The sequence below is a fragment of the Marmota marmota genome, unplaced genomic scaffold, assembly GCF_001458135.2.
Source record: "Marmota marmota marmota unplaced genomic scaffold, marMar, whole genome shotgun sequence".
NCBI classification, from domain to species: Eukaryota; Metazoa; Chordata; class Mammalia; order Rodentia; family Sciuridae; genus Marmota; species Marmota marmota.
Genome location: NW_026006604.1, coordinates 141439 through 156869, shown reverse-complemented (window position 1 = coordinate 156869; position 15431 = coordinate 141439). Strand labels below are relative to the sequence as shown.

The 15431-nt window shown below is 36.4% G+C and overlaps 1 protein-coding gene across 1 annotated transcript; it reads right to left on the bottom strand.

The window, feature by feature from the left end:
• Positions 1 to 574: 574 nt before the first annotated feature.
• LOC107133555 (testis-expressed protein 38-like) lies at positions 575 to 15146 on the bottom strand. The gene is given in 5 exon segments (XM_048797653.1): positions 575 to 1501; positions 1585 to 1654; positions 1692 to 2034; positions 12808 to 12984; positions 15086 to 15146. Coding segments are annotated over 5 exon segments (795 nt in total). The 3' UTR covers positions 575 to 1357.
• Between the last annotated feature and the right edge of the window lie 285 nt (positions 15147 to 15431).

The window sequence follows — 15431 nt, the reverse complement described above, 5'->3', positions numbered from 1 at the left end:
TGAATAAAAAGAAAAAAATTTACTAAGTTCTGAGAATCACACCAAACAGACGCATGCAAACACACACACACACACACACACACACACACACCACACTCCACAAAATAGGCAAAAACTGCCCTACCCCTGTGGGCAATCTGCATTTAAAGTCGAGATCAAATATGATGACTGGATTTGCTGATTTCCAAATAAATGGAGAAAATTTCTGTGACATAATCAGACTTTCTTATCTTTAAACTGGGGCCAAATAGCTTATAACTAACTTAGGACCTTTTCCATATAGTACACATGTTATTAATATTCCCACATAGTAGAGTGACAGGGGACTCAACTTTAGGGCAGCCATGGATATCTTAAAAGCACTCTATGGATGTATTTCTTTGTATAATTTTAAGATGTACTCACAAGCCCTTCCTCTAAACAAATCTATAGTCCAAGCTGATGACACTCTACACACACTAAAGCAGTCACCAAGTATGTTTTAACAAGACATGATTAGGGAAGGGGTCCCAAGAGGTATGGTGGAAAGACCCGGAACTTTAATGCCAGGCAGATATAAATGGGAGAAGTGGCTCAGCAGCAATAATACCAACAAAGGAGATAATGACATATGCCCTTGGAACCTGTCTATTTTATCAATAAAAGAAAAATTAGAATAGCCATTTTCCATTGTGCTTATAATAGAAACAATGTTCAGACACTACCACTTAGCACTACCACCTAAGATTAATATATCAGGCAGAGGATATACCTCAGTAGTTGAGCGCTTGCATGGCCTATGTGAGGCACTGGGTTTGATCCTCCACACCACATTAAAAAAATAAAGATATTGTATCCATCTTATAAAAAAATCTTTTAAATCCATATATAATAGATACCAGCCATTCAGCCCATAGTGTGATGTGGTTCATTGACTTCATACTGACTTGTTTGGCCAGTGGCATAGGCACTGTGGGACTGTCATAGCCATGTGCCCTCTGCAACTGTCACTCTTGTGGCAATTGTACTTCCCATCCTATAGAACAGCAGTGCCTTTGGGGACCTAGCCAAGGGTCTTGCACACATTTAACACTTGATGGAGGGAATTGAGCTCATCCACAAGTACTGGTTCAATGTGTTTCTTCTAAGTTAGCCTCCAGTTCTCATTGTATTTTTGAGACTTGTTCCCCATCAAACAGGGGAAGGACATTGCCCTCCTACCGGCAAATGAGGCACAAAAGACTCTCACTTTTCAAAAATCTTTAATAATGTAACAAATCTATGGGCTCTGACCTCTATGTTATTATCTTATGCTCTAGGTTAGTTCCCTTTACTACCACCTCTGGTAACTGAAGCGCCCTCCTTCAGTGAGCGGTGGTTACAACTGAGAAGCCAGAGGAGATACATTGAAATAGTTCACCCCATGGGACAGTGTCTGAAGGGATTAGAAGTGGATATGCCTTTCAGGACACTTGAGAAAGAGGTAGGTGGCAGAGTAGTCCAGCATGTGAGGTTGGTTTGACTTGCAGAGGGGTGGGGCAGAGGGTATCTCCAGAAAGACAATTGGAATGGGGATGTGGTCTGGTGATTTAGCATTGGGTTAACTAAGGGATGCTGTGATGCCACCAAAGCAAGTTGCAGGAGAAAAGGGTCCTCTGCTTTGGGGCTGCTAACTCTGAAGGCATAACATCTGTCTTTATGGGAGTTCCTGCTCCCACATAATATCTGAAATGTGGACTTTAATCTCAGCATTGGCAACAGCCCTGGGAGGGCTTGTCTTGATGGCTGCGGTCATGCCATATCTGCGTTGTTTGTTGACCCAGTACAAGAATGGGCTGTAAGTGAATGTTGCAGATTTCATCACCTCCACCCACTGCTGGGCATGCTCCTCCCACTGCAGCTTCTTCCTCCAGTGTAGAAACATCATGCATCCACCAATTATCAGAGCACACATCCCCAGCCATACAAAGTACCATGGGACCCACACTGAGGCAGTAAAAAAAAAAGAAAAGAGAAAAGTTGGCTGACAGCTGTAGCTTGAGACCTGAACTGTTTCTCATTCCTCTCCTTGATTTGGCTCAGTCATCCATTCATTCCTTCCCTTCCTCTTGCAAGACTTGCCACATAGTCTTCTGATAGAGTCCAAGCTATTTTGGCAGGAAGTTTGAGAGGTCACTTTGGCCTTTGACAGATGAGGAACACTAGGTCTACAGGGGCCATTACTTACCCGGACTCTGTCAGAACTTCTGGCTCCCAGTCCAGGACCCATGCCATTCTTCAGACTGAGAAGCCTCACTAAGGGCAAGGTCCTTGAGGAAGTCAAAGCTCCCCACTTGACAAGGACTCCCATGTATCTTTTCTGTTTGGGCAGAACATTGTCTGTGTCTTCAAGGAGTCCTCCCTTTTCTGGTGGAGTCTATCTCTTAACTGCTTATCACTTTATGGAGACAGCCACCACCCCATGCCTACAAAGGGTATTCCCCTACTCTCTAAGGATGAGAGGGGCACTTACAACCAGGAAGGCCCAGGTCCTCCTTTGAGGAATCCATCATTTTGAGGCTTGAGGAATCCATCTGTACGAGGCTTGTTACCAGGCCTGTGGCTCTGGAAAGAATGAACTCACCCACTCCTCGCTCCACCAATGGGAGTCCTCAGAAGGCCCCAGCCCCATTATTTCCTCAAGATGAGGTCACCGGGTTCTGAGCACTGGGAATTCCAGGAGTGGCAGTTGTGGAGTGGGTGACAGTGGATGGAAGGAAGGGACTCCATCTTGTGACATGACATGAGCATAGTTTTCTTCCCTCAAAGAATGGTCCCAACACAGAAACGTCTGTTTCCAGCTTCATAAGGGGAACTCACAGAACAGCCCCCATTCAAGGGCCCTTACACCCTCAGGAGCTTATAGTTATATTGTGAAGCATGAACACAGAAAACTAATGGATAATCCTAATGAATAGATATATAAAAGACTCTTTTAGGTGAGGAATCTATGTCTCTGAGCATACAGATTTCCTTTTAAATTATTTAATTAATTATTAATTTATTTTTTAATTTATTTTACTTACACATGACAGTACAATGATCTTGATATATCATACATTTTTATCTGATGGGACATATTTTCACATTTTTCTGAGTATACAGGTTGCAGAATCACATTGATCATGCATGGGCTGGAGATATAGCTCAATTGGTAGAGTACTTGCCTCCCTTGTACAAGGCCCTGGGTTCAGTCCCCTGCACCACCAAAAAAAATCTTAATTATTAATTTATACTTGGTGCTGATCATCAAACCCAGGGCCTCACACATGCCAGCCATCATTCTACCACTGAGCCACAACTCCAGTTCCCCATATAGCATTTCTTATACTGTTCCTCTGCTTATTGAAGATCTGTTTCAATGTGCAAAAAAAAAAATATATTGTTTCCTACAAGGATTAGAGGCACAATAAAGCTGTGGGGATGGGGTTTGTTTTTTTTTATTGTAGGTGTTAATTGCTTTTTATTTTCTATTTAAGACTCTCAGTTCAATCTTTCAACATTGAGATGATGTAAGACCCAACTGCAGGTGAAGTAAAACAAGTAATGAATGAAAATGAATTGGCATATTCCATGAAAACATGTTCTGCTCTGGAAAGAGCAAACATTTTCTGGAAATATGAGGAAAACGTGATAAATTATATGAACATGAGCAAACTTTTCTTTCTTGGTCTTACTCTTAGGCTGTGTATAGAATCAACTTTTTTTGTGCTGGAGGAATATATGGGCTCCAAGCTTCCATATATGGGAAAGGAAATGGCATGTTTCTTTTGCTAATCACTTGATGGGAAGGGAGAATATGAATTGTGTATTGCATATAGATGTTTTTAACAGGATTTTAACAAAGCAGTGACTAGATTACAAATCAAGAACATAGTTTCTTTTCCTCAGTCAATGGCTGGGTAAGCTTTGGAATAACATTCAATCCCTCTTTAATTCAATACCTCCTGATTATTTTAATGAAAATAATATGTATATATCCTTTTTTACACACATATACATGTACACATATGTGTGTGTGTGTGTGTGTGTGTGTATGTGTATATATATATAGAGAGAGAGAGAGATAAAATGAAAGTGAGAGAGAGAGGGATCATTCTTCCTTCTTTGTCATTTATTGTTGAAGACATGAAGTTAAAATAAGTAGATGACATGAAAAGCAAGCACATTATGATTTGTAGCCAGACTGGAATTGTTCACAGGAGACAGAAAGAAAAATCTCCTGACATAAGATTTTAAATTAATATTGATGTTCTTGAATGAGCAGGATGAGTTCCTTCCCATTTTCTTTCAAACTTGAAATACCATCAGTATTGTGGTTCAAAAAATCTGTTTGATTTGACATGCTTATACTTTATAAACAATTTCTCTTTGGTAGTTGTTTTCAAGTTATTCTGAAGCTATTTATGGTCAAAGGAATAAATTCTGGAACTCAAATTTGCACTGTTTGATATTGAAACTAGCATACAATTTTAAAATCATAACACAAGCTTATAGATTTTTTTAAAAAAAAATAGTGGCAACAGTTTCAATACACTTGTTTTGTTGTCTTTTTTATTTTATTAAATTTTCATTCATATCTAGGATACATAGAACTGATACACATTAACAAAAAGTCATTTTCCAGGGCTGGTGCTGTAGCTCAGGGGCAGAGTTCTTGCCTAGCATGCATGAGGCACTGGGTTCAATCCTGAACACCACATTAATATAATCAAATAAAGCAAAGGCATCTGTCCATCTACAAGTACAAAAAAAGTCATTTTCCAGAAGAATAAATACTTTATTTTGATTTCATGAGTTTTCTTTTAATTTTTTTTTTATTTTTAAACATTTATTTTTTAGTTTTAGATCGATAAAATATCTTTATTTTACATTTATGTGGTACTGAGGATCGAACCCAGTGCCTCTTGCATGTTAGGTGAGCACTATACTACTGAGCCACAACCACAGCCCTCTTTTAAATTTTCTAAATGATTTTGTCATGAACTTTAATAAAAACAGATTAGGTGCAGTGATGCATGCCTATAATCCCAGCAGCTCAGGAGGCTGAGGCAAGAGGATTGAGAGTTCAAAGCCAGCCTCAGCAAAAGCAAGGCACTAAGCACTTCAGTGAGATCTTGTCTTTAAATACAATACAAAGTAGGGCTGGGGATGTGGCTCAATGGTTCAGTGCTCCTGAGTTAAATCCCAGGTACCCAAACAAAACAACAAACAAACAAAGATTAACCCTCTTGAGGAGAGTTTAAAATAAATAAAATAAATGCAAATACAAAAATGGAAAACAATAGCAGGAAAAGTATTTGGACATTGTTACAAAAAATCATGTTTCTTGAACTGTAAATCCCATGAGCTTTCTAAAACTTTAAGCTAAAAAGAAGCATATGATTCCAATGTTAGGGTGAAGGAAGCATATGTTCACGATCTAAATTCTTTGCACTGCTTTATTTAAAGTTTGCCTTTTGGAAACTGCATTTAAACTTTATTGAATAATAAATACAGTAGAGAATAAGTTCCAATAGAAACTTCTGAAGATGAACATATACTCAGGATTACCACACAGCTGTATGGGGACCCAAAAAATTTCTTTTTCTTTTCTTTTTAAATGTTTAATTGTAGATGGATAGAATATCTTTTTTTTTTAAATTTATTTATGTTGTTCTGAGGATGGAACCCAGTCCCCCATGCATGCCAGGCAAGTGCTCTACCACTGAGCTTCAACCCCAAGACTCTTGTTTTTTTGTTTGTTTGTTTGTTTTTGTTTTGTTTTGTTTTGTTTCAGCAGGGCATTTATCTATATAATTCCCCTACTTACCATGTGAGTTCCATTCTGGGTGTTGAGTTTCAAATAGTCTTACAAAAAAACCATAGTAACAAGAGATACAGTGGCATTAAATAGAAGCTATCTTCTTGACAGCTGCCTACTAGGATTCAGAGTCTAGTTTTGTAGCCCTGGAATGACCCTCTAAATGCAATAGCTGGAGTTGAACCCATAGGTTGAGTAGAAGGTCATGAGGTGAGCCCAAAGGGTTAGAATGACAATGAGGCCTAAAGCTCCAAATCAGATCAGAATGTCCTTCTCAGATTAGAGCTGCCTGCAATGGCCATAAGCACAAGAAGGGTCTTAGGAAATTTTGAGGAAGGTGCTGCAAAGTACAGGAGTCTCTGAAGTTATTGCTCAAAACCTCTGCTGATAGGATTCTGCAGTAGGACTAATTATGAGACATAAAACCCATTAACATGTGTTTAGAGTAAGATAATTTCACATAGTTCTTGTGCACTTGCTTCTTTTTATTTAGTTTAATATAAGTATGGAGTTTTAAAATCCAATAAAAATGTAAGGATAACATTGCTCTAAACTGTTTCAAAAATTTTAATTATCTCACCTCTGCTTATGATCAATGGTATACATCACAATGAATTTCCTGGAAAATACCTGTACAGAAGATGCTCACTGTTTTTAATTAAATCAGAGACATAGACTTTAGTTGCAAGAACTAGAGAGTATAAAGCCAACATTTTGTTAACAAATTAATGACACTTTCATTTCCCAATTAACTTAAAATGTAAAAAGATCTCTGAGGTTAACTATGAAAGTTCTTATTTGGTATTTTGGAATTCCACCATTGTAACTGATTGTGTAGTGTGGAGATTATTTGGTTCACTTAGAAGTCAAGTTAACATTTGTAAATTGTGTTAAAAGAAGTAGGTCTAGGGCTGGGGATGTGGCTCAAGCAGTAGCCTGCTCACCTGGCATGCATGTGGCCCGGGTTTGATCCTCAGCACCATATACAAACAAAGATGTTGTGTCCGCCAAAAACTAAAAAATAAATATTAAAAAAGGAGTAGGTCTAACATCTAACCTATTTTTACCCTTATAGAGTATTATTCTCCAGGTACATGGTTTTACATTGGTATTGTGCAATAAAAACCCCTTTTTCTCCAGCAAGATATATTTCTAATTTAAATGAAATGTCAGTCACCAAGATCTCCTTTCCTTTCCATAAGGAACCTAATGTTTAATTAACTCTGTGTAGATGTGCCTATATTTTGGAATAAAATTATGATATTATGGAGGCCAATTTAACATATTTAATATATGTGTGCCCACCACAATGGTCTACTGACTACTATCATTGAGCCTCCAATTTAACTTTATTTTTCTTTTTAGAAAGAGAGCATAGTTCCTACTAATGGAGACTTCATTCGTTTAGAGAAAATTGACGTCCATGTATCAAAATCTGAAAGAATGTTCCTATGTATAAAATTATAACAGAGCAAAAACTCACCTAAATGCCTATCAGCTGATGAATGAATAAAGAAATTTTGGTATACATGCACATGGAGGTCTTACTCAGTCATGAAGAATGAAATGAAGAAATTATATTATTTGCTAGTAATTGGATAGAACTAGAGAACATCATTTTAAGTGACATAAACAGACTAATAAGGTCAAGGGTCAAATGTTTTCTTTCATATATGGATGTGTCCATGCATGCGAGAGAGAGAAAAAGAAAGAGGGAGAGAAAGAGAAGTGGAATAAAAAGGGAATCTCACAAAAATACAAGGGAGACTGATAGAGGAGGGTAACTAAATGGAAAGATGGTGGGTGATCATGAAAAATTACTTGAAACAATACGTTCCAAATTATTCTCTGTCCATGTATGATCAGACCACAATTAATTTTACTTCTCTATATTAATTATGATACACTAATTAAAATAATAATAATAGAAGGGAGATTAGTAGAGTAAAGCAAATGGGACAAGAGGAGGGGGGAAGAGAGGAGAGAAAAGGAAAATAAATGGGAATGTTATTATTACATTATATATATGTATAAATATGGCATAATGAATCCCACTATTATGTATAATATAATGCAACAACAAAAATAAAAAATGAATTAATAAGTAAAATATCCGTTGATAATAGAGAAACTGGGATAAAGATAGGGGACATTCATAGAAAGGAGAAGGGCACAGTGAATTTGAGTAGGAAGTCATGGAAGAAATTTGATATTAGATTTGAAGATCTGAGACATGACAGAAAATGAAAAATGTCAACTTCTATTCACCATGACATGGAAAGGATGGGGGAAATTGGAGGAATACCATAGAGGCAAAATCTTCTGAAATTGGTGGATAATTGCATGGAGAGTATAAAAGAGAAGTAAAATGTGACAGATATCTGACTTCTTTTTTATTAGTATCATGTAAAGATTTGGGATAATATGAAAAAAAAACAGTGTTAGACATTGTATTTCTTCATTACATGAAAGTAACCAGGTGAAGTGTATTACAGATACTTGAATTAATTAACCTAGAACTCACTAAAGTGTATTTTGTGTACATATGGGAAAAAAATCACACAAGCATGTAATATAGTCTAGGAAAAATGACAGAGGAAAGAGAATAATGAATTTTGATTTTAAGCAGATGAAGGTTTTGATCTCATCAAAAGGAGTGAAAAGACAGGGATTAAATAGTACCATGGAAGACAAAACAAGAAAAAAGTTTTAGGAATAAGAAATGACCAAAACAAAACAAAAAAAACTATTGAACATCACAGGTCAAGCAAAATAGTTACTGAAATATTTTCTTTTATCTGGTGATTAGTGAACCAGAGGTGACCATTTTCCAAATGATTTTGTAATTTTCTCAAAGGTTCAAGAGAGGCCAGGTAAAATAAGAGGTGCTCTAAGGAACCCCCTGTGTTCTTCCTACTCTTTCTTCTATTGCAGAGTAATAATTCAGACTGATCATCCCAGCTGGCACAGTAATTTTCTTCTTTACATTTTGTTTGAAATACCGGAAGATCCCCTAAATGGCTGGGGGTAGTGTTAATTGTGGTTCAATGTAATCGCTGTTTTTCCCTAGGGCAGGCATTCTTCTCTTTGAAATAAAGATCTTTAGGCCAGCAGAACAGGAGGTTATTGGGACAGGAATCAACAGTTTTTCCAGTGGATCACAGGTGTTGCATAATAATGAGAATATCATGCTAAGTGACATAAACAGACTAATATAAATTCAAGGAATAAATGTTTTCTTTCATATATGGATGTGTCCATGCATTCTAGAGAGAAAAAAAGAAAGGGGGAGAGAGCGAGCAAAGTGGATTAAAAGGGAATCTCATAAAAATACAAGGGAGACTGATAGAGAGGGTAAGTACCTGTAATTCAAAACAAGTGAACCCTGGCTGAATACTGAATCCTGACTGGGGGAATAGTAGTGCCTTGTATTTAAGTGGGCACAGAGCACATACAGCCTTCTGGAGACTTTGACCAGACCATACAAATTATTGCTATCTGGTTGGAATGATAATCAGCTGTATCAGGCTGATGAAGAACATAAGAAATCAGTGAATTTCATGAGTTTGTGCCTAATTCTAAACTTTATTTGCTATGAAACGATTTACATGGTCAAAATCAATGCAATAAGGAAAACCTTTTTGGTGAGTAAGGTATTATATAAGTCTGCAGATAGTAGATTTGGCAGAAACATTAATGCTGGGAATTAAAACAATCTATATATTCTCTAAGTGCCTATTCCAGTAAGAATAAAGTGTCAACACTCCCAAGATGTTAGTGGTCAAGTGTAATCAACCTGCCACAGGATTGGGCCTTCAACAAGTGGTTATATCCAGTTCAAACTTGCTGAGTAAAAATCCATATTGTTGATTTCATGCATGGCCTCCATCAAGTTTGTAATCACATCCTTCTCAGTACCTGACCACTGGCTACAGTCTGCAAATCTATGAATTATTTCTTGTCTGGCATATTCTAATTCCAAGCAAAATTAAATACCAGGTGCATTGAATTAAGTCTGATTGCTGGAAGGATTGAACTTTACCACTCTCCTTTAGTGATGCCCCAGAAAGGCTGTAATGTTATAGGAGTTCAGTTTCAGGTGAAACCTGTATATCATGGAGAATCATCTATAAACCAGGCCCAAGTCTTTACTTCTTCTGCCAACTGAACACAGGAAACACCCCATGAGGTCATGGGCACAGTCTGGGAAAACAATGATAATTTACCAAGAGTGGAGCCCCTGAGCATTTCAGCCACTTCTTCATGTAACTTATTTGTGTCTTTAGGGCCTGCTTAGGCCGGATCTGTACATGCCACTTTCATTTGATTATAGAGAAGTGCTATACATAACAATTGAATGGCTTTCTGCATCAAGTAGTGCAATGTTCAAAACTGCACAGGGCACATGATAACTTAGTGTCCCATGCTTATGAATTTAGCCTTATTAAGGCTCAGTAGAAAGCTATTATTTTTTTCTTAACAAGAGAGTAGGTATCCAGAGAGAGGTAGAATATTTTTCCAAATTAATAAGCTTCTGTGGTGCAATTCACCAACAGAGAGTTGCCAAATAGCATCCCAATCTGCCACTAACAGTTCTACCACCATTGCATCTGCTGAATCATGTAGCTTGGATGGCAGAATAAATTATATGGTAGACTGGACACATTGCAGAGCCTTCGTTTGTTCTGGGTTTCACCCTAAACAAGCAGGTTTTGGGGTCACTGAGTGGTAAATAGACCAAAATAGCCAAGGACTGTGTTGCCTCCAAAATCCAATCAGGCCCAGTAGGAATTGTGCCTCTTTTGGGTTATAGGAGAGACCATGAGACCACACATGAGAATTTATCTTTCACATTAACAGGAATGTCTCAACATGCCTTACATGATTTGGCAACTGGAAACTTCACTGCAGTGAAAGCTGTTGATATGCATCTATCTATATCTAAATATAACATATGTGTGTATGTATATATTATATATAATGCATTCCCTTGTTAAATAAGTATTTCATCAATAAATCTAAAGCAGTTTCTACTTCTATCTCACTAGATATAAACAACAAAATTTTATCAGCATAAGGGACCAGTGTTACATGTAATGAAGGAAAAGGGAGTCAAGTTTCTTGAGCACATAATTATGACCGAAAAATAGGGATTGTTATATCCTGAAGGACAACAGAGAATTTGTATTGCTGGCCTTGAAAACCAGAAGCAAACTTCTAATGGAGTTATTTACTTGGTAGATAGAGGAGGAAATTAATTTGCTATATAAGTAACTTCATAGCAGGTACCAGGGGATGCACCAATTTGTTCAAGCAATGAAACCACATCTGGTGCAGCAGCTACAATTGGAGTCAACACCTGTTTATATTCTATAAGACCCATATGTCTTCTTTATAGGCAAGAAGACACATGTATCAAGTCCTTGGTGGTGCTGCTATTCTCTGCATTCCTTCTAGGAATTTAGTATTGTTTTTGGCTTCACAATTTTTTCTAGGTAGAAGCTATTTTATTGGCTTTCTCTGGCCATTCCCACCAGAATAGCTTTTACTCTGCAGTTCAGAGAATCCATTTGAGAATTTACCAGATACTGAATCAATCTATTTTCTGTTATATATTCTGCAACTGGGTAAATAACCACAAGGTGATTTGGGGATCCACTGAAACAACTGTGAAATAGACTTGAGTAAAAATTCATTGTTTTTCTTAAAATTATAAGCTCCTATGGTAATGAGTGACATTAGTGACAAGATAGTTCAGTTCAGAGCCAGAAGACAGAAATCACCAAAAGGTTTCATTATTTCCTTCTCCCCAATGTAGAGTCAATCTGTTGAAAGAGTGTGGGTCCCTTTAGAGAAAGATGGGAGAAAGATTAACAGGATGAACTTTTTGGAAGTGTGTGACCCTTCCTCAAGGGATCCTGCCATCTCTTTATTCAAGAGGTTCTGAATCTCTAAACTTGCTCTAGTCAGGGAATCGAGAAAGGGGCAATGACTGCTTTGGGATTTGGGCTCGGTTTTTATTCACTTGACCTAGAACTTTTCTGATTATAGAGATAAGAAGCCTACTAAGTTATTACTTGATCTATTTCATTTATAGGAACAGGATGATTTTCTTGCCAATGTCTACAAATGACATGATTCATAATAATCGGGTCTCTCTTTTGCCTCCTGCCTTATGGTATCCAGGTACACTTTGCTTTTTGGCCATTGAGTGGCCCAATCATTCAAAGATCTGATTATTCTCCTTGCCTTCAGCTTTCCTAGTTTAGTGCCATCAGTTCTCATGACTCCAAGTTCCATCCTACAGAAAAGATTGATCACTGAGATGCTGGGACTACCTTCACAAACTTATTTCTTACAATGATAGCAAAAGGTTTGTCCTCTGGACCTCCCAGGGTGAGTGAGTAGGTCTTAAAAAAATTCCTCTAATATTCCAAATTCCCTAAACCTTTGTGTCCTATTACAGTAAACCAAGGCATTTGAAATTCATTTACTATGGGGAATCTTTTACTTCATGTTTCCATCAACAAAGAAACAAAGTAAAAGTCTTTTTTACCCCCTAACTACATCATTAAATTCAGAATTTCTGCTTAGTGAGCCTTTATCTATAAATTCATCTTAATCGAACTTTATGCTCTTTCTGTATCTTCCCACAGTCATACTATCTATTTCCACATTTATTCCCCAAATGTCTGTCTGTATGAATTAGAAAAAATAAGTAGTTCCTTTGCTTTTAGCTCTCTGAGATCTCATGGTCCCACTCTATACTATATTTTTAGGAAATTTTCAGGCCTTGAGTCTAGTTACAGAACCAGAAAAGTAAAAAGTGATAGTGAAAGTGAGTTCTGAGGACTCTCAGTGGTCTCTCAAGGCAAGCTCCTCAGGGAAGGTCATCATAATTTCCTTGGGAAATGAAGTTTAATTTCCTCAGTTGAGGTGGAGAGGTTGGTTGTACTGGCAAAGATAACTCATCAGTAGAGAGTTACTGTCCCCAGGTACATCAGGGTCTTCCCGCACATTTCCAGTCCAACATACTATACCCCACTCCTTCACAATCATTGCATCGACTTTAATGGTCAATACTCTGAGGTTGGGAATTCTATTTGCATTGTAATCCAACCACTCAAAATGGAAGTCCAGTTTGTTTTTCAGTAAACTCAGTTCTGTGGATACAGGAAATAAGGGTGTTTCACAGACAGTGGAAGACACTCTCACATCATATCAGAGTGGCGCTTGAGTTCTGGATTAAATCTTTGAGCATACCCTTTTCTTTCCTTGCTTTGTTCAGTGACAACTTTAGTAATAAAAATTAATGTAATAAAAATGTTGAAAGTATTATACATATAGTGACCTAGATCTTTACTCCTTATATGGGTTTGATTAGAAGTATCAAAAAATGACATTATCACAACATACAATGGACTGTCATTGCAATATTTACTATACAACACAAAATCAATGTTTTCTTTAAATAAAAAATATCAGAAGGGCTGGGGTTATGGCTCAGCGGTAGAGTGCTCACCTAGCATGTGCGAGACCCTGGGTTCAATTCTCAGCCCCACATAAAAATAAATAAATAAAATAAAGTATTGTGTCCAACTACAGCTAAAATAAATACTAAAAAAATAAATTATTTCTTTAAAAAATGATTAGAAAGCTTATTCCAGGAACTCCAGAACCAGTTCAGAATGTTAGACTTAAAAGTATGTTTCTTTTAGAACCACTGCTGGTAACAAAATCTACATTATTCAGGGTACTACAGATTAACAGAGTGACCAGAAAGTTGTGTGTGTGTGTGTGTGCGTGTGTGTGTGTGTGTGTGTGTGTAACTGCAGAAACAGAACCAAACAAATTCTCTGGCAGAATACTTTCTTGATTGACAGAGATCATCTGTTTAATAAAAAACTTTCAGGGGCTAAGGTGTGGCTCAGTGGTAGAGCACTTGCCTAGCACGGATGAGGCACTGGTTCAATGCTCAGCACCACATAAAAGACTAATAAGTAAAATAAAATTATAAAAAATGTTAAGAAAATTTTCACCTGGTTCAATAAGGTCCACCAACATTAATTAGGAAGGATATTTTACTCAAAGTCTATAAATTTAAATCTCAACAGTGAAACACTATCACAAAACAACTGGAATAATATTTGAGGAAATATTTGGGCACCTTAAATAAACAGAATTGACACAAAAATTAACCATTACAGTAATAATAGATTCAATGAAATGCAAATGAATATATAATTGAGTGATCTGATAGAAGAAAAAAAAAGTGCTGCTTTATGCAGAAACTTAAAGGAAGTAACTTTGGTTACAATCAGCAGTGTATGATTGTTCTCCAGCAAGAAGCCCAATAAAAAGTGGGGAAGGAACAGATTATTAGATTGATTCATTATTGTGGATTGCTATGGATTGCTAGGGCTTGTGTGATTTAAAAAAAGGTTAATATTAATAACGGAGATGGCGAAGAGGAAATGAGGATATACAAAAAGCAAATATTCCAAAGAATGCTTCTTAAAAATAAGTCTTTGTACATATGCAAATTCCAGGTAGTGATAGAATTTCACTTAGGATGTAATAATATGTGTAATTTGGCTTTGCATTATTTAAAAAAAATAAGGAAAAACAGAAATACAGTAGTTTACTATAATAGAAATTATTGCACTGCAAAAATAATTTATTCATGTGGAATTTCTTCCAATTTAACACTTAATCTTAGAATGGACTCATGTGTAGAAACTTTGGATTAAACAGAATGAAAATTATATCAGAAATTATGCTAACATATTTAAAATACAGTTTTCATAGCTCAGTAATTAGCTTACCATCTATCTTTGTCATATTGCTTGAGTCATGTAGCTTTTTGAGAATTCCATAATATAGCCTTCTTAATGCAATTTACTACTAAAGTATGAGCTTTTAAAAAATATTTTTAGTTGTAGATGGACACAGTACCTTTATTTATTTAATTTTATGTGGTGCTGAGAATCAAACTCAGTGTCTCACATGTGCTAGATAAGTGCTCTAATACTGAGGTACAACCACAGCCCATGTGTGAACTTATAATCAGAATTAATCCTAATAATTTATGTTTCAGGGCTCAGAACACCAACTCAATCATCAAACTCTATCTATTGTTTTATACCTTTGCCACTCAGGTAATAGAGCCTCCTGAATTTAGGGTAATGGAAATGTTGGATGCTCTTTTTGAAATGCAGTGAAAGGAATCTTCTGCATTGCTTGTTTTTTCCCTGCCTTACTTACCTGTCTGAGAACTTTGCTGTGCATTCAAGTGTCCTAAATCAAAATTTTGTTTCAAATACATTTTTCTGCCAAATAGGTTGACATTGCTGCTCATCAAATCATATTTACCTACCAGTTATTTCTTCATCAAAATAGCAGAAGTAACAATTTTATCTTTTTTGTTAAAAGCATTTTTAGATAAGCTTGAAACCAAAGGATACAATTTGATTCTTAAGTACATTTTTTATTTGAATAATCTCTCCCAATTTGAAGCAAATTTGAAATAATTAAATTTAAATATGAACGGATAATAATACATTTAAGAGGAAAATTGTTTGAAATTATATTTGAGCAAAATAATATCAAT